At 41.6% G+C, this 21134-nt stretch overlaps 1 protein-coding gene across 1 annotated transcript in view; it reads left to right on the top strand.

Moving 5' to 3' along the window:
• The first annotated feature begins 4184 nt into the window (after positions 1–4184).
• The window catches only part of LOC126252059 (UDP-glucosyltransferase 2-like), a 68993-nt gene continuing 52043 nt past the window's right edge, over positions 4185–21134 (top strand). Inside the window, exons 1-4 of the mRNA XM_049952900.1 lie at positions 4185–4361; positions 15772–15947; positions 17860–18316; positions 18400–18622. Of these exons, the coding sequence (XP_049808857.1) occupies positions 4188–4361; positions 15772–15947; positions 17860–18316; positions 18400–18622 (1030 nt within the window). The 5' untranslated portion in view covers positions 4185–4187. The remainder of the gene's footprint in view (positions 4362–15771; positions 15948–17859; positions 18317–18399; positions 18623–21134) is intronic.

Genomic DNA, 21134 nt, shown 5'->3' with positions numbered 1-21134 from the left:
GGCCAGTGTAGGAGATCGCTCCCCACACCATGATGCCGGGTGTTGGCCCTGTGTGCCTCGGTCGTATGCAGTCCTGATTGTAGCGCTCACCTGCACGGCGCCAAACACGCATACGACCATCATTGGCACCAATGCAGAAGCGACTCTCATCGCTGAAGACGACACGTCTCCATTCGTCCCTCCATTCACGCCTGTCGCGACACCACTGGAGGCGGGCTGCACGATGTTGGGACGTGAGCGGAAGACGGCCTAACGGTGTGCGGGACCGTAGCCCAGCTTCATGGAGACGGTTGCGAATGGTCCTCGCCGATACCCCAGGAGCAACAGTGTCCCTAATTTGCTGGGAAGTGGCGGTGCGGTCCCCTACGGCACTGCGTAGGATCCTACGGTCTTGGCGTGCATCCGTGCGTCACTGCGGTCCGGTCCCAGGTCGACGGGCACGTGCAACTTCCGCCGACCACTGGCGACAACATCGATGTACTGTGGAGACCTCACGCCCCACGTGTTGAGCGATTCGGCGGTACGTCCACCCGGCCTCCCGCATGCCCACTATACGCCCTCGCTCAAAGTCCGTCAACTGCACATACGGTTCACGTCCACGCTGTCGCGGCATGCTACCAGTGTTAAAGACTGCGATGGAGCTCCGTATGCCACGGCAAACTGTCTGACACTACTGACGGCGGCGGTGCACAAATGCTGCGCAGCTAGCGCCATTCGACGGCCAACACCGCGGTTCCTGGTGTGTCCGCTGTGCCGTGCGTGTGATCATTGCTTGTACAGCCCTCTCGCAGTGTCCGGAGCAAGTATGGTGGGTCTGACACACCGGTGTCAATATGTTCTTTTTTCCATTTCCAGGAGTGTATGTTGCACTGTGAAAAAAAAAAAAAAAAGAAACAGTGAAAGGTCCAAGAGCAAGAAGTGAAATAAAGAGCAGCATGAAGCAGCAACGGCGATGTGGATAAGAGGTAGCCGGTACGGTAGCTCACAAGGGGAAGGCCTCAGACACGGCCAACCGATTCGACTCAAATTTGGCAGGTCGCTTGTGTTCAACCTAAAACGAAGGAATCTAAGATATTTTGCGTCAACACCCCCGCGTATTTGAGGAAATCGCCCCTAAAGGTTATGACGAGTAATCGACAAAATTGGCGGGATCGATAGATAATTGTAAATAGAGCATTTTTCATCATCAGGTATGGGGTCCGTAAACGCATACGTTTCCAGAAATCGAGGTAAGAATCTTTTACAACTGCCGCTCCTTTCAATCTGGAACGCCGAGAAACAGAACTGCCTGCTTCCGGTAGTGCATTGATAATGCATCTGTCTTGCAACACGTTTACAAATCAAAACACAGCGTCGGTAACTTTTCACTTGGCATCGTCTGTGACAGGCACCCACCTATATATTACAGCGCTAGTCGAAAGGTGTACATCCTAAATTATTCAGATTATGCACCTGGAAGATATGACACAACAAACAATAACTAGTTACTACGTCATAAACAGACGAGCTAATTACTACAAACGACGTACAGTACTCGTGATAGGTTACTTACGGAAGAACACTGTATTCATTCACAAAACGTATTTCATTCGGCGCATTAACGATAGAAAAATCACTACATGTATCCGCGAGGTTCGCGGCAGCCTAATGACGGAAAACAACTCTTTCCGAGCCGGCCGCGGTGGTCTAGCGGTTCTAGGCGCTCAGTCCGGAACCGCGCGACTGCTACGTTCGCAGGTTCGAATCCTGCCTCGGGCATGGATGTGTGTGATGTCCTTAGGTTAGTTAGGTTTAAGTAGTTCTAAGTTCTAGGGGACTGATGACCACAGGTGTTAAGTCCCACAGTGCTCAGAGCCATTTGAACCATTTTGAACTCTTTCCGATAGACTTCTATAAGGCTCGTGGTGGACACCTTCACTCTTCCAGGTTCACAACTATGATATGACGAAGAGGCAACCGGGACAACATAACTCTCCCCGCGTGGATTCTGTCCCGTGCCTCGTTGTAAACAAGCGTCGCGCGTTTGGCTATCTGTGATCCCTCGTGAGGAATTCGCAGCACTCTTACTCGGAGTTGTTTTCATGTGACAATGCTTAAAAGTTAAATACTTTAATTACTCACGGCGTTTGGGAAATTAGTTTGCCTACCTTATTATTATCATTCCTTATTGATTTACTTACGTTATTAACCCTCCTATCCCTATCAATTGAGATACGGAAAAAACAAGCGAAAAGAATAACATCAGCTAGGTTTCTTCGAGATTCGAAACCGGGTTTTCCGATTCCCAGCCAGTTACCTTGGCCGTTGCTCTATCGATGATGGCGACGAGATGTGTATACCATGTGGGTACAAAAGCGGCAGTTGTAAAAGTTTCTTACCTCGATTTCTGGAATAGTTTGCGTTTGCGGAACCCATACCTGATGATGAAAAATGCTCTATTTACAATTATCTATCGGTCCCTCCAATTTTGAGTCGATTGCTCGTCATAACGTTTAGGGGTGATTTTCTCAAAATTGCGGGAGTGTTGACCCAAAATATCTTAGAGTGCTTCGTTTTAGGTTGTACACAAGTGACCTGCCAAATTTGAGCAGAAACGGTTGGCCGTGTCTGAGGCCTTCCCCTTGTCAGTGTGTTCGGTCAGAGGGTTAGCTGCCCTCCGTAACAAAAAACGGAGGGAACGGATCAACGATGGACTTGAACAGGTGTAATGGGACGGTCGGCCCCGTTTTTTTTTTTTTTTTTTTGTTCCCCATAACATTAAGACCCGTCCATCCGTTCACTGAAATGTTTGTTCTCTTTCTGTAGTCCTACTAGCTGTTCTATTATATCGTATATCTGATATACAATATCAGTCATGTGGTAAGAATGCGTTACCGTCACAAGTAAATGTGATGAATAGTGAGAGCAAGCGAGATATCACATAGACGTCTCACAGAAATGAAAACGACAAATAAACATTTGTGAACTACGTTAACAACAATGGAATTTAAAGTCAAGACTTCCAAAACGGAACACAGCTTTAAAAAAATTAAAAACATATGTTTTGACAGAGCACAGAAAAGTTTTGAAATTGTTGCGTTCATTTGTTGCTGCTTATGTGTCGAACTATTATGTTTTCATCATTTCCTTGGGAGTGATCACATTCGCATTCATACGAACGCCTATATCGGGCAAGGAGGCATGGCTCGCTCACTTACCAGTCGTAAAAATTTGGTGTGTGCAGTATTCGCTTGACTTGTCGCCTCGTCATCAAACGTTTACGGTTCCCATTCGAAAGCCATTTCCTTTCGACTGCTAATCGAGTAGTTGTGCAGAATCAACAGTCATTATAGGTCCCTATCTTACACATCGCTGTTGCAAACGGACGTCACACAACCTCGAATAAAGCGAACATTAAAAAAAAAAAAAAAAACAAGTGATCCGAGGGAGCTTTGAACAGAACTCGCTGACTGATAGTCCTACACCGTAACCACTTAAACACGACGCCATTTCTATGCCTGGCTGCTCTGTATTGCACTTCTTGTCCTTGGACCGTTTACTGTTTCTATTTTGCTTCTCTTTTCACAGTTCAGTACACCTTCTTCCTGTTTCCATACTTGGTCTGTGTTCAGTTTTTGACGGGCTGTCCTATGGCTCCCCTTACCAATAAACCTGAGCGGGGTGCGATGGGGAGTTTCCCTTGTCAGTTGTGACTACCTCGTGTAGATGACTTTTATGTGTGTGTATAGCGTGTTGTCGTGTCTGTGTTGGTTACGATGACGAGAAAAGGCGGAGAGTGAAAAACCAGTGCTGACAAAACACCGGTTATTCTCCGAAAGCACCAAAGATGCCGCTGAATTTAATGCCGCATTTGATGAGCGGAGCATCATCAACAGTGTCACATGACCGGATTTCAGGACTCACTCAACAGAACTTTGGAATTTAATACGTGACGTTGATGTTGACTGTAGTGATCTGAAACCATACATCTTTCCTTCCCTTGTCGACCAAATACTAGTGCCGAAAACTTTTCACCACCAAGTTTCGAACAGACTACCATCAATATTAGCACCGCCACACAAGTCAGCGTTAGCAACATCGGGTACGGGGGCAGGAATTTCGACAGCAGCTCCTTGTATAATTATGTTTTGTACAGTGATTTATTCTTGATATTGACTCTCCATTCGTTTCTTATCCAGTGCTACACCATGAAGTTAAGTCTGCTGTTCCTGCCGCTGGCGCTCCATGCGTGCTCATGCGCGAGGATCCTCGGCATCAACCCGACGGCGTCCATCAGCCACCAGCTCCCCTTCCTCATCATCATGCGAACTCTTGCAGAGAGGGGACACCATGTCACCATCATTACCACCAACCCTATAAAGGTAAGAACGCTTGACTTTCGTTAGGAATCAGTTTATCACCTCTTCACAAACACATAGTTGTTATTTAATTAAGAGTAAGAACTGATTGGATGCCGACCTCTCAAAGGCAGATGTTTTTCCAAACCATCTTAAGTGCTTTAGGTGACTTTAACTGATACACCACTTTCACTAATATTTCACACACTTCTTAAGGTCATAACCATACAGTGGAATTTAGACAGTTGTTCTACAAATCAATCCTGTTGCAAAATACTCTTATTTTTAGTTGTTTCACCATCCGGAAATATGTAAGACTAGTCGGAGAACAAATGAAACATGGCAGTATGAAATAAGTCAGCGAGGAAACGACGAAAGAGATAGACAATGGGCAAAGCTCTGAGTATTTTATGAGTCAAAGCCCTTCTATCAACGTTTGCAACACCAAACCACAAGACTGCTGACCTCTACACTTTGGCAATATTTTTAGCATGTTAAACAATACCACCTTTCTGACACGAAACTGTTAATAAGATTCTCCATAATAATCAATACAATGTGCCTGATTTCTCCCGTATTTAATCCTGCATCTAATCGTTGAATCTTTCATCATTGTTCCTCGAACGAACGTCGGCATGTCTTCCTTTGGTGTTGTCCTACATTACGCAGCGTAATGCATATTAATGACGATTAGTTTAACCCACAGATAGAAGTGGTTTGTGGTGTCATTTGTTGTAATGCGTTTTCTGTATCGTGTGAATTATTGTGCACTTTGCTTACGTGGCCGCCCTCTCTCATACACACACGACGAATTTTCTCGCAAGTCCTGCAATATTTTCAAGGTCGTTGATCTAGAACACCTACTACTGCAGCAGTGAAGTTTGTGGGCCCCTACTCAGAACCTGTTGATCTGAAATTTTTGCAATTCTGTCACTTTTATTCAAACCACGCTGAGAACTCCCCAGATCGTAAATCAGATCCTTCATGCCAGATGTGTCATCAACTCATTGCTTTCCCTATGCATAGTGACAACTACAAATTCAGTGGCCACAGGGTGTATATTTCCTTTGCTATGCATAGCGACTACTACGAATTGAATGCCCACAGAGAATGCTATAGTTGAAAACAGTTCAGTCAAAACGTGTTTGTAAATATTGTTGAGCTCTGTTCGGCAACAAACCCATTGAAGTGATGCAACGTAGATATATCTTTGGGCACAAATTAAAACTAATACAACCATTTGGTTCAATGATTCATTATGAAAATATTTGACGCCGGTTGGAATTTTAAACAAATGTGCTAATGTCAGTGTTCAAAGGACGAACATAACATATCTCGAACAGTACTGCACAAATGTATGTAACTTTATCTTCTGGGTGGTCACATAACGCATAAAATTTTATTTGTAAATATTGGTAGTATGATACAGTAGGAATTGTATGGCAGATATGCACACTAGCCATTCCTCGGTCTGTGGCAGATGTAGGCGAGGGCAGGGTTGTGGCAGCAGTGGTGCGGATGCCGTCATCATGCCACTACTCTCTACTAAGCCACACCTCCTTCTTGGAAATAGACAGATCAAAAAGTTCCTAATCCAAAACACACATGTTTAGATATCCCGGCCACACCCCGGCATTTTACCATCTAATCACAGTTATCAACACTTTCTTAACCCACACCCCTTACTTGGTAATAGACAAATCAGTGAGCTCCTAACCCAACATAAACATATTTAGATCTTTCCACCACAGTCCAGTATTTCATCAACCACTCTCATTTTTCAACTCCTTGTTAAGCCACACCCCTTCTTGGAAATAGGCGAATCATAGAGCTTCGATGCCAACACACACACATTTAAATCTTCCAACCATACCACAGTATTTTGCTGTCCATGACTTCCTCAACTCTTTCTTAAGCAACACACAGTGTTGGAAATGGCAATCGGAGAACTTCTACCCTGAAACATACATCTTTCGTTCTCCAAATCATTAAAATGATACAGTTAAGGAGAGGGCTTTGTGTATGAAGTATGGGTGCGGTATGATATCAGCCTCATACAGCGGTGCTGGCTATATGCATAAAAAAATGGCTCTGAGCACTATGGGACTTAACATCTATGCTCATCAGTCCCCTAGAACTTAGAACTACTTAAACCTAACTAACCTAAGGACATCACACAACACCCAGTCATCACGAGGCAGAGAAAATCCCTGACCCCGCTGGGAATCGAACCCGGGAACCCGGGCGCGGGAAGCGAGAACGCTACCGCACGGCCACGAGCTGCGGACGCTGTATGCATAAGAAAGGGGGTGAGGAGAGTAGTTGGATACTTTGTCAGCAGAATCCACGCAGCTTCATCAGTAGAAAACACCCCCCCTACCCCCCATCCTTCACACACACACACACACACACACACACACACACACACACACACACACACACACATGCACACATTGTGTAACATCTAATGTGACTGTTTGCGTGCATCTAAATCCTTACAAATGCGCTGTCTGAAAGCTATGAAATGATACAACGTGGGCAGTTTTTGAAGAATATGAAGTATTCTGTTTGTCATGGAGGTCCAAACAGGCATGGTACATGTAGATAACAAGAAATACACTGAGATACATAGCTCAGTATATTATGGGACAGTACATTGTTGTAATACATAGATAAGCAGTAAGTTACAATTACATTTCTGTAATACTTCTATAACAAGTAACGTACAATTTCAGTTTCATAATACATTTGCGACCAGTAGGTTGTAATTACGGTTTCGTGATATATCTACAACTTATAGCTTAGATTCTCATTTCGAATGTTCTCTATATCTATAACAAAATGACTCAAATGGCTCTGAGCACTATGGGACCTAACTAACCTAAGGACATCTCACACGAGGCAGGATTCGAACCTGCGACCGTAGCGGTCGCGCGGTTCGAGACTGAAGCGCCTAGAACCGCTCGGCCACACCGGCCGGCTAACTATAACATACAGTTTATAATTTTACTACTATGTCTACAACACAAAGCTTACAAATTGAGTACTTTACATTTACAGCCAGCATTATACTCCTCAGTCAACTACTGTGCACACAGCTACCTTCTAAAAGATGACCTCACGCAACAGTTCTCACACTATGATCTAGCATGAAACATTTGCCATATTTAGCCAACAGTGCCAGTTTACATTGCTTTGTAGTGGAAACTGCATATGTCTTGGATCGAATTATATACTAAACAGTTGCTTTACTAAAATTATTTATGACTATCATTGGTAGTCATCAATTCTTAGTTCCTTTGCTGATGAGTGTTTAATTGCTCTCTCTCTCTCTCTCTCTCTACACACTACACGTTGTGTTTCAGTTTTACATGGTTATTACTGGTTATTACGTAATTGTCCATCTTAAAGGTTTTGGTAGTTTGGAATGCGAGATGCGCAGCTCAAATGATGCGCATTAGCGAGACAAGACATGCATGTTAAGGTCGACTGTCATTAGAAAACACGGCACAGGTGCATCTGTGCGCTAAATTTCAGATACGTTCACCTTCTGTTATTGGACTGTAGTACCAACACTACAAATCTGCCCAGTTGCGGCGCGGGATTAGCTGAGCGGTCTAGGGCGCTGCAGTCATGGACTATGCAGCTGGTCCCGGCGCAGGTTCGAGTCCTCTCTCGGGCATGGGTGTGTGTGTGTGTGTTTGTCCTTAGGATAATTTAGGTAAAGTAATGTGTAACCTTAGGGACTGATGACCTTAGCAGTTAAGTCCCATAAGATTTCACACACATTTGAACATTTCTGCCCAGTTCCCCTTTTAAATCGAATAAGACCGCTCGCCACGTGTCCCTAAGATCCAAAGCGTGCTGTTTGATATGTGAAATCCCACACGGTAATTACTTGAACATTTTCCAAATCTTTCGTATTTGTAAATCAAACTTTTGTGGCTCTCTTTCAAATAACAAACTGTTTTCATAAGCGAGTTCCCATTCTGCAAATGCGTCTTTCACTTCATTTTCCACATCCATTGCGAACCCCAGACAATAAGTGCCACTTCTCGAGATTCCTATTCAATAGATGTTATTTCAACCCCATGTGAATTACTCCAAGCCACACTCTGTAGTAGCGGGACAAGTAATTACTCATATTGATCATTCAGTTTATTCCAGTTGACACATGCTGACGATTAGTTGGAGACCATCTTCCAATTTTGAACGTCAAATTCATTTTTCTTCTCTCCATGCCTGTACATTCCTATGCCAATACATATGTCATCTATCGGTAACGATCCCCCATTTTTGTTTACTGTACGCTTAACAGCGTTGAGATTATATAATCCTGTCATTCCGAGGTATGTTACATTGTGAATTAATGAATCGTCTTCGTCATTTATTGCTGAATCATCGGTCTTCCACACTTCTGTTACTTAATCAAATCTGATGTTAGGTACAGTACCACACGTTTTGTCTAACGGTTTATTAAAAATGATGCTCCCTATCTCTTTCCCTGCTGTTGTTTTCTTTCATAACTCTTCATTTTCTTCAACGTTATCATCACATCATCATCTTCGTCATCGTGTTCATCTTCCTCCCCTCCATGTCTCCAACTCTTTCTCTGCCTTCTGCTTACAGAAATACAATGTTTACTTTTGCTTTAACGTCTTAGTCTTCTTCTTGGCATCTTTTTCTCCTTTTCAAATTGATGCCCATCTTGGATGAATTTTTGTAGGAAAAGACAGATTGCTACCGACCATAAAGAAGACACGTCAAGTTGCAGATAGACACAATTGAAACTGCCTTTTTCTGATTAAGACTTTGGCCGATAGCTCATGTAAGTGTGTTTTAATTGTGCCTGTCAGCAACATGACGCGTCTTTTGTACAGTAAGTAGTAATCTATAGGTTGACTCTTACACAGAACGTACAGCAACCAGCCACTTTTTACAATGCTATTCATTTTATACGTAGCATTATAAAAAGTGGCTGGCTGCTGTAATCTTCTGTGTAAGAGTCAACCTATATTTTATACACAACCACGGGCTCAAAATGTCGGTTTCTGACAAAATAGCAAGTAGCAGTCTGTCTTTTCCTACATTGCTGATATTCCTACTTGAAGTTTCTGTTGTTTGAATGAGTCTTTGCAGTAGTTGAGAAACAGATTTAAGTTCTTTTTCCAATACTGAATCAGCTTCAACTTCCCTCTTTTGAAGCGATGACAGCTTCTTGCTTCATCCAGTGGAATTGAGAAGCATGTTGTTGCTGTTGACAATTGCGGCTGTCAGCTTGTGAACTGATTATAAGCTTATGTGTCAGTCTACACCATAATAGAGAACTGCTCAAACATAGCAGATGATTTTTTTCTCTTCTGTTACTCTATTTCACACAAATATAGTTGAAGAAATTAATACCATAATGCCCATTATTCAAATCAGCTTTGCTTACAACCAGAAAATTGTAGACATTATCACTCCATGGTGGTTTACACATTTTGAATACATTAAAAGTCTTATCAGGGTTAACATTATCACTGACTACAAGACTCAGATTATGTTTGTCTTGTTTGAAAATAAATAGTTACATTAGCACTGTCTCTAATTAACTATTTTAGACCATCGTTGAAAGTTTGTCATAGATATAAGCTGTCCACACCGCAATGGTGACCCATAGAATAGTAAGCCTCCATATGATATTCATTTTCACAAGCAATGTCATCAAAAATCAAAATAAGAAACAGTAGTGATCTATTGGACGATATTACTTCTTCCTTATCTGAAAGCGAGAACTATCCAATATCATTCAAGTTTTCAAAAACTTGTCCTAGACATTTATACAAAAATTTCTGAAGAGATTTGGAGTACTTATTTATTTATTCCAATCCTGAATACAGACGAATATACGCTTTATGTGTGAGCTCACAAGCAACAATCGATAGGAGGAAAGCCTTTTTCTGATATAGGAACGGGAAAGAAGTGCGAAATATCAAGGAAGTCCACTCTACGAGTTGGTATCTTTTCAGACTTGATAGGGAGCAGTGCAGCGTAACACACGGTCATACAGTTAGAAATTCTGCAACTCAATTGACCAAATAACGTTTCCAGTAGGAAGAAGAACACCGTCTTAGTTTAGTCAAACACATAATCGGTTCATTGGCCAATTTGAGCGTGATTTTGGGAGGTTTCCCACAGTCATCTAGCCGAATACCAGCGGTACCTACATTTACGAAAACAATTCAAAAATTGTATAAACGTTATATATTTCATACAACGTTTAGCCATACTACTCAGTATAAAAGGTAGAAGGCCTGAAAATAAAGCAATAAATCCGTTAACATAATCGTATATTAAGCTTGTTAAGCATTTGAAGTGTTACAGACGTCATCAAAGAATTGCGTAAGTTTTTGTTTGAAATCCTATTCATCTACTCTGTTACTATCCAGCAAGGTTTTCTCTGTCATTCTGATCTCTTTCCTACGTCATACTTTAATTATCAGTGTCAAACTAATGTTATTGGGATATGAATAGTAACATCTTTTCTGAGTAATATCTAGACGTAATTCCTAATATAACAGACTGGTATGATTTAAACATAGGAGGACGTAATTTCAGAAAAATAACTAAAAAGCAAGGTACCATCCACAATTACATTATACAGGGTGAGTCACGTAAGACGCAACATCCCTTGTATTTCGCGAGCGGTTCCAGGTATCGAAACGAGGTTTTCCGCAAACGATAGTACGCTAAGAGGCACGAAATTTGGCATGTGATAAAGTGCCGTAACTCTTGTATTGATCGAGATATTGAAGCAACTATGATTTTTTGAAACAGAGTGATACACTTTTTTAACGGCAATCGAAAGCGTTTGAAAAGATGAGTACAGTATATGATGGTGGCTAGTGTTGAGATTGAAGCTTTTTGCAAAATAATTCGAGAAATGTACTAAAATTGGATATCAATGTGGCCAGCGTCATCTGTTACGGTGTCCACACCGCCAAGCAGATCTCTCATGGTAGGATTCGTCGTTGTATGCAGTAAGGCAGACTTGCGCTACTAACAAGGGAACCTCCCCATCGCACCCCCCTCAGATTTAGTTATAAGTTGGCACAGTGGATAGGCCTTGAAAAACTGAACACAGATCAATCAAGAAAACAGGAAGAAGTTGTGTGTAAGTATGAAAAAATAAGCAAAATATACAAACTGAGTGGTCTATGTGCAAGATAGGCAACATCAAGGACAGTGTGAGATCAGGAGCGCCGTGGTCTCCTGGTTAGCATGAGCAGCTGTGGAACGAGAGGTCCTTGGTTCAAGTCCTCCCTCGAGTGAAAAGTTAAATTTCTTTATTTTCGCAGTTATGATCTTTCCGTTCGTTCATTGACGTCTCTGTTCACTGTAATAAGTTTAGTATCTGTGTTTTGCGACCGCACCGCAAAACCGTGCGATTAGTAGACGAAAGGACGTGCCTCTCCAATGGGAACCGCAAACATTTGATCGCAAGGTCATAGGTCAACCGATTCCTCCACAGGAAAACACGTCTGATATATTCCATACGACACTGGTGACGGCATGTGCGTCACATGACAGGAATATGTCGTCGACCCACCTAACTTGTACACTTGGCGAATGGGTAAAAAGATTCTTCTACCTTGCCCGATTTAGGTTTTCTTGTGGATGTGATAATCACTCCCAAAAAAGTGATGAAAGCATAAGAGTTTGTCACATAAACTGCAACAAATGAATGCAACAGTTTCACAGTCGCTCAGTTTTCCCTGTGCTCTGTCAAAACATACGTTTTTAACGTTTTCAAATTTTTCGGTGTGTAGACCGTCAAATCCTGCATATGTCCAAGCAAATCTGAACATGTTCTGGAATTTTGGAGAGCGAAGTTGATTGTGTGTGTGTGCCTGAACTTTGATAATTGTCTGAAAATAAAAATTTTCAGTCGAGGGAAGATTCCAACCAAGCACCTCTCGCACCACAGCTGCTCACGCTAACCACAAGACCACGGCGCTACTGAGCCAGTGCTCTCCATAATGTGGCATATCTTCAGCATGGACTACTCAGTTTGTATATTTTGCTTATTTTTTTCATGGTTCCACACAACTTCTTCCTGTTTTCTCTTTTGATCTGTGTTCAGTTTTTCAAGGCCTATCCACTGTGCCAACTTATAACTAAATCTGAGGGGGGTGCGATGTGGAGGTTCCCTTGTAAGATAAAACCTCATTTCCCGTTCGACACAGATAGGAGTCATTTATGATTTTTGTTTATAATTGTTTGTTTATAATAACTTCTGGCGCATCAGACGTGGCTTCACAAAAATGTTTCAAACGAGTGTACGTTTACAGGTTTATGTGGAAATAACTACTGTCTCATCGTGCAGTTTTCCATTCAGACCCTTCCCGCTGCCGCTTACTTGTCAAAGCCGAAACAGAAACTTCGGTCATTCGTACTTCTTAATGATACAAATATAGCTGTCACACTCAACAGACAAGAATTAACTGGTGAAATTGTAAACGATGTTTTTCAGAAAATCATTAAGTGGTTCTCTGCAAATGAGCTCTCATTAAACTTTGACAAAACACAGTACATACAGTTCCACACAGTAAATGGAATGACACCATTAATAAATATAGACTTCGATCAGAAATCGGTAGCTAAGGTAGACTATTCAAAATTTCGAGGTGTATGCATTGATGAGAGATTGAACTGGAAAAAAGACACAAAGATCTGCTGAAACGTTTGAGTTCAGCTACTTATGCTATTAGGGTCATTGCTAATTTTGGTGATATACATCTCAGTAAATTAGCTTACCATGCCTATTTTCATTCTCTGCTTTCGTATGGCATCATATTCTGGGGTAACTCATCATTGAGTAAAAGAGTGTTCATTGCACAAAAGCGTGTATCAGAATAATTGCTGGAGCTCATCCAAGATTATTCTGCAGACACTTATTTAAAGAGCTAGAGATCTGCACTATAGCCTCACAATATACATATATTCACTTATGAAATTTGTTATTAACAATACAAACGAATTCAAAAGAAATAGCAGTGTACATTGCTACAACACTAGGAGAAAGGATGATCTTGACTACTCACGATTAAATCTAACTTTGGTTCAGAATGGGGTAAATTATGCTGCCACAAAAGTCTTTGGTCACTTACCTAATAGCATCAAAAGTCTGACAGATAGCCATATAGCATTTAAAAGGAAATTAAAAGAATGTCTTAATGGCTACTCCTTCTACTCATTAGATGAAATTTTGGATGTAGTAAGTGGGTAATTTCCCCAACCCCACCAAATAAAAAAAATATATATATTAAAGTATTAAGTGTCATGTAATACTTTGTGCCATGTAATATCTTGTATAGACATCTTTTATTAACCTGACACGTTCCACATCATTACGAAGTGTCGTATTCATGATCTATGGAACAAGTACTATCCTAATCTAATCTGTAATCCGATAAAGAGCGCTAGTCAGGGGGTAAAGGAAACTACTGTATTAACTCTCTTAAATTTGAGACAAAAACCTGACCTGTCTTTGCCTGAATGCATCTTAAAGTAAACAACATGCTGTCGGAAAACTGTCTAAAAATTCTACTAGACATTGAAATTAGATGTAATACACTTTAAATAAACCAAACTGTTTATTCAGAGTGATGACATGTCACTTACAAAATAAATAATTTTTCGTAAAGAAAGATAGTTTTACACTTAAGTATGTGCTCAAAATCTTTGCTAGTGACTACAAGGCCCATTTGAAATCATTGACAGACAGACAAACAGATGAAAGAAGTTGTATGATGCGCTGTTGCATGCTCTAACGATTCGACGGCGCATATCGTCGGACGTACCTGGGGCTTCATGATAGATTGCATATTTCAGTGCTTACCATACAAAGAAATCAAGAGGGGTCAAATGAAGAGTTCTTGTCAACGTTTGTATTGCAGCATTCCGTCCTTTCCAGCGGCCATAAAACTTTTCACTCAGTATTTGCGTTGCAACACGGGAAGAGTGAGCTGGGTAGTCGTCGTGTTGGAAGCACATACACCGTCTCTTATATAGTGGTACCTATTCGAGAAGAATGTATTGAATGTTCATAAGAAAGTGTGTAGACGTATTTCCACTTAACATACCTGTGACGAAGGAAGGTCCCACAAAGGAATTTTTTATGATGGCAGACTATAATAGGATTACGTTTCCAGGTCTTTTTGTTGTTGTACCTGACGAAGCCGGAGTAGATTTTCAGCTGCCCAGTAGTGTTTATTAGGTAAATTTTCGTTTCAGTGCTTGCTTCGTCGGTATTTCATTTCTTGCTTCGTCGGTACAGAGTACACGTTGGAAAAACGTAGTGCCTCTCCCAAGCGATGGAAAGCAAAATCTATACAGCTTTCGAAATACCGTCCTCAGAATGCCTGATGTAGCCACAGATGATAAGGGTGGAATTTATGTCGACACAAGATGCGAATGATACTCCTCTGGCTTAGCCCTCATTTCTCGGCAATACGCCTCGTGTCCCCATTCGATGTATAAAAGTAGCATACGTTAACTTCTTCACTTTGGTGTACATGTCTGCATGCAAACAACGTTGAAGCAGAAATGATCTGCCTTTAGGCTACTCAGTTTCTGCTAGTTCTGCAGTGCAGACAAGAAAACAGCCGAACGCTTTGGTACAACGACTTAACCCGCCACGATGCTGCTTACAACGCAGTAGCAGATTCCGGCCGACTTGCCTTTCAGTTTTAGAATTTGTCTCGGGTTCTTGTGAGAAGAGTTTCAAACTCAACGTTACCAAGTATCACTGCACTAGTCTCTTCAAGCGCTTTCGGCTGCTGTTAAAAAAAAAAGTACATCATTCTGTTTGTAAAATCGTACTTGCTTCAATACCTCTATCGATACAATTAAGAGACCTCATCATGTATCCAAGCTCATGCCCCTTAGAGTAATATCATTTGCTTCAGATCTTGTTTCAATATCTGGAACCGTTCACGAAACAAAAGGGATGGTACGTCTTACGTGGTTCATCCCGTATAACACAATGTACTTTGGTATGTATAAGCTAATGAAATATCTTTATTTTTTACGTATCGATTTAGTCTATCTTCACAAATTTATAGAATGAGTAACTATCAATGGTTCAGGATATAATTCGTTCTGCGTAAATCTTGTCAAATTTACTTCTTGTGGTACGATTCATTTTCAGATTCATCGAATCAGTTGTTTCAAAATGGTAATTTTAGACTCTTGCTCCCTCTTGGCTGTATTTCTGCAGACTCCCATGTCTAAACCGCTGAATTTGTCAGTTACCTATGTAAGCTACTGTCACACAAAAGAAAAGTATCTAAATTTTATGTTCAAATATCGCGTTGTATAACTTTTATTTAAATTTATATATACATACATTATTGCACAAAAAATATTAACTTTCCTCTGTCTGTCACAGGATCCACCTCCAAACACAACTCAGGTAGATTTATCATTCATGTATGATGTGAAGAAACAACACGACTTCTACAAAATGTCTCTACTTTCAAAAGAGGAATTCACTGAGAAGATGATTCAAGCTGCTAAAAATAGTTGTGACCTTCAGTTTAAAACCCCCGGTATAAAGGAACTTCAGTAAGTACATTGTCTTAAATACTGAACAGGTCGTAGGTCTCACAAAATCATCATGTCAATATATTTCTTAAGGCACATGATTTATTAGTGAATCATTTAGTGCGATTAACGATTTATCAGCGTTAAATGTCGATAGTAAACTAAAGTATAATGTAATTTAGTAAGCGTAACTGGCCCTCATGATGATGAGATGGTGACATGTTCAACAGAAAAAGTCTGTAATTTTACGAAGAGAGTGGCGGTTTAGTATTCACAATACTTTCCCATTGTGAACGCGTGAATTGAGTTATTAAATGAAAGAGACTTGCTACTTAAATATGTTTCTTCAGACAGTAAGAATGCAGGATTCGCGCCCTTTTTTTCATTTCACCTCCTCAGTGCCTTACTTTTTTTTAAATACCTCGGCTGTTCACATCCCTGCTGTTGATTTGCTGCCGCGCTGAGCGTTGACGTGTTCTGGATTATTGTTATCTTATCGTACCCATGACAAACAACGCCCGCAGTAATCCGTTTTTCAAATTTCAGTCTTGTATAGCATCGACTTTCTTGTCCTCCATTTTAACTTCGCTCTCGAGGTAGGTTACCTCCGGATGACTTAACATATGTTCGAAAATACTATCTCTGTTTGCATATTGCTTCTTTTCAGCTTTTTTTCATCTGTTATACCTCATATTGCCTCATTTCATATTACTTTCCCTTATCGTTTTGTTTCGATAATTTTAAATATCCTTTTGGAACTCCGCATTTCCGATGCCTTTCAGTTCTTCCCGCTGTCGATGTGTAAGGTCTTTCCAAAGTTGTCCCCCAAACGTACGAGGGCTATTCGGAAAGTAAGGACCGATAGTTCGAGAAATGTAAATCACAACAAAAATCAAAAATCTTTTATTTACAACAGTTAGCTCCATCTTCCAGATACCATTCTTTATAGTTGCCACTTCGATTTAGACATTTGCCTCACCAACTTTTCAATACCGTCGTCATAGAAGGCAGCCGCCTGTGCTTTCCGACAGTTCTCTGCGCTGGTCTACAGTTCGTTGCCCGTGCCAGAGTGTTTTCTTCAAACCCGGCGGTTCATGTGAGCAGAGATGAACCTCAGGGGGAGCCAATTACTGGCTGTATTGTGGGTGATGAAATACTTCCCGTCGAAAATGCTGCAGGAGCATTTTCATTGCTCCTGCAGAGGGTGGCCTAGAATTGTCATGAAGACACTAGGCGAAATCTCTGGGCACACTAGAGACACTTCCCAAACACTGCCCAAAACAAACTGTGGAAACTTCTTCGGATTTTCACTGTGGTTTCCATTTAGCGCTCGACCCGACATTACTTTCCGAATAGCCCTCGTAGATGTTCGAAGACCCTTTTCAGCTCCGCCAACCACAATGTCTCCTTTTTCTTTGACCTTCCTGTTTCGTACCGATACCTAAACAACAGAATAATTATTCATCCCTAGGTTCGCCAATTTACGTTTATCTTGTCGCTGTGAAAATTACTGGCACAGATAACCACTTCAAACCTTTTTATTAACGCTATATCGAACTCTGCGCTAAGTTACTAGGTTCGAGAGATGTATTAACTGTACTGATCTATTCAACAAAAATGTGTCACACGTCAAACTGAAAGCTAACCATTTCATTGTGATGATAACGGCGGCAGTTTCAGCTGAAGACTCTCGTACATTGTGATTATTTGCTATCACACCTTATTTCTCGAGCAGTTCTAAGCCAGGAGATACAATATTTTCCTATGATATACATACAAAAACCCATTTCCTTTTTTCTATTTTAATTACTGAACTAATTACGTTAAATTGTAATTTATTTTAAAATCCTTTTATGGTAACTTTTCTCTCAGTAAGTCGAATTATTTACGCTTTGGACAAGTGTATTTATTGCTTTACTTTAATCTGTCACAGATTTGAGAAGAAATTTGACTTGGTGGTAATGGAAATGTACCTACAGTTTTGTTACCATGGCCTTGTGCATAAACTGGGGTCTCCACCGGTTGTTGGTATTTGGTCGGCAGAAATATACCCACAGCTACATCGTATGATGGGCAATCTAGTTCATCCTGCGTATATGCCAGAGCTTGAGACAACCTACACGGACCACATGACATTCTGGGAAAGACTTGACAATACTTATCAAATACTAGACGCGTTTTGGCTTGCTAGAAGATATACAGCGGCTCAAAATGAAGTAATGTGGGAACATTTCGGAAACGATGTTCCCAGCATCTTTGAATCGCAGTACAATATCAGTCTCTTGCTCGCAACAACTCACTTCTCCTCCTCTTATCCAAAGCCGATGCAACCCACTGTGGTACAAATGACTGGACTCCACATTAAAGGAAAGCCTAAGCCGCTACCGCAGGTAAGTCTCTTTCTAGCAAACGTTAGTTTGGCGAAACATTTTTTACGATACATTGTGATACAATAAAGTAACTGCCGTTGTAGGAGATACAGTCCTTCCTGAATGGTGCGAAATTTGGAGCCATATACTTCAGCCTTGGCTCGAATGTTAAGAGCAGAAATCTGCCAGAGTCTATACGACAAGCACTGATGGACGCCTTTTCCGAAATTCCGCAAAAGGTCCTTTGGAAGTTTGAGGATGACTCTCTACCAGGGAAGCCAAGCAACGTCATGATCGCCAAGTGGTTGCCACAAGAGGATGTTTTGTGTAATCAATCCATTTATTTAACTATTTATGTACGATCAAAAAAGCCCACTCGTTGAGAGTAACTGGCATAAGAATACCAGAAGTGCCAAAACATGTACTATTTTTTATAAATGTTTGTTTGTTTTTGATACAATCACTTTTATGACACAGTCGTAACCGATTTCGCCCCCCCCCCCCCCACCCCTCCCCTCCACCACCAACGGCCATCTTCAGATGCTTTAGTAGGAAGACATAATAAGCTTACATTAAGCCCTCAAAACAAGTAAAACTATTTCTACTAGGTGTACTTGTGAGCTAAGTAATGTGCTATTAAAGTACATGTGGGGTCACACCTAGGGGCGGATTTTGGTGAACCAACGTTCATGTGTTTCAAACCAAATATAATACCAAAAATCGGGGACTTACATAGAAACAACTAAGGATACTTCTCTTGCATTACTCTTTGCGCTAGATGCGCGTGTCCCCCGAGACAGTCGTTACATCTACATCTACATTTATACTCCGCAAGCCACCCAGCGGTGTGTGGCGGAGGGCACTTTACGTGCCACTTTCATTACCTCCCTTTTCTGTTCCAGTCGCGTATGGTTCGCGGGAAGAACGACTGTCTGAAAGCCTCCGTGCGCGCTCTAATCTCTCTAATTTTACATTCGTGATCTCCTCGGGAGGTATAAGTAGGGGGAAGCAATATATTCGATACCTCATCCAGAAACGCACCCTCTCGAAACCTGGCGAGCAGGCTACACCGCGATGCAGAGCGCCTCTCTTGCAGAGTCTGCCACTTGAGTTTGCTAAACATCTCCGTAACGCTATCACGGTTATCAAATAACCCTGTGACGAAACGCGCCGCTCTTCTTTGGATCTTCTCTATCTCCTCCGTCAACCCGATCTGGCACGGATCCCACACTGTTGAGCAATACTCAAGTATAGGTCGAACGAGTGTTTTGTAAGCCACCTCCTTTGTTGATGGACTACATTTTCTAAGCACTCTCCCAATGAATCTCAACCTGGTACCCGCCTTACCAACAATTAATTTTACATGATCATTCCACTTCAAATCGTTCCGCACGCATACTCCCAGATATTTTACAGAGGAACTGCTACCAGTGTTTGTTCCGCTATCATATAATCATACAATAAAGGATCCTTCTTTCTATGTATTCGCAATACATTACATTTGTCTATGTTAAGGGTCAGTTGCCACTCCCTGCACCAAGTGCCTATCCGCTGCAGAGCTTCCTGCATTTCGCTACAATTTTCTAATGCTGTAACTTCTCTGTATACTACAGCATCATCCGCGAAAAGCCGCATGGAACTTCCGACACTATCTACTAGGTCATTTATATATATTGTGAAAAGCAATGGTCCCATAACACTCCCCTGTGGCACGCCAGAGGTTACTTTAACGTCTGTAGACGTCTCTCCATTGATAACAACATGCTGTGTTCTGTTTGCTAAAAACTCTTCAATCCAGCCACACAGCTGGTCTGATATTCCGTAGGCTCTTACTTTGTTTATCAGGCGACAGTGCGGAACTGTATCGAACGCCTTCCGGAAGTCAAGGAAAATAGCATCTACCTGGGAGCCTGTATCTAATATTTTCTGGGTCTCAAGAACAAATAAAGCGAGTTGGGTCTCACACGATCGCTGTTTCCGGAATCCATGTTGATGCCTACAGAGTAGATTCTGGGTTTCCAAAAACGACATGATACTCGAGCAAAAAACACGTTCTAAAATTCTACAATAGATCGACGTCAGAGATATAGGTCTATAGTTTTGCGCATCTGCTCGACGACCCTTCTTGAAGACTGGGACTACCTGTGCTCTCTTCCAATCATTTGGAACCTTCCGTTCCTCTAGAGACTTGCGGTACACGGCTGTCAGAAGGGGGGCAAGTTCTTTCGCGTACTCTGTGTAGAAACGAATTGGTATCCCGTCAGGTCCAGTGGCCTTTCCTCTGTTGAGTGATTCCAGTTGCTTTTCTATTCCTTGGACACTTATTTCGATGTCAGCCATTTTTTCGTTTGTGCGAGGATTTTGAGAAGGAACTGCAGTGCGGTCTTCCTCTGTGAAACAGCTTTGGAAAAAGGTGTTTAGTATTTCAGCTTTACGCATGTCCTCCTCTGTGTCAATGCCATCATCATCCCGGAGTGTCTGGATATGCTGTTTCGAGCCACTTACTGATTTAACGTAAGACCAGAACTTCCTAGGATTTTCTGTTAAGTCGGTACATAGAATTTTACTTTCGAATTCACTGAACGCTTCACGCATAGCCCTCCTTACGCTAACTTTGACATCGTTTAGCTTCTGTTTGTGTGAGAGGTTTTGGCTGCGTTTAAACTTCGAGTGAAGCTCTCTTTGCTTTCGCAGTAGCTTCCTAACTTTGTTGTTGAACCACGGTGGGTTTTTCCCGTCCCTCACAGTTTTACTCGGCACGTACCTGTCTAAAACGCATTTTACAATTGCCTTAAACTTTTTCCATAAACACTCAACATTGTCAGTGTCGGAACAGAAA

The sequence above is a fragment of the Schistocerca nitens genome, chromosome 4 (assembly GCF_023898315.1).
Source record: "Schistocerca nitens isolate TAMUIC-IGC-003100 chromosome 4, iqSchNite1.1, whole genome shotgun sequence".
NCBI classification, from domain to species: Eukaryota; Metazoa; Arthropoda; class Insecta; order Orthoptera; family Acrididae; genus Schistocerca; species Schistocerca nitens.
Note: the sequence above shows the minus strand (reverse complement) of the source record. Positions and strands in the feature narration are given on the sequence as shown.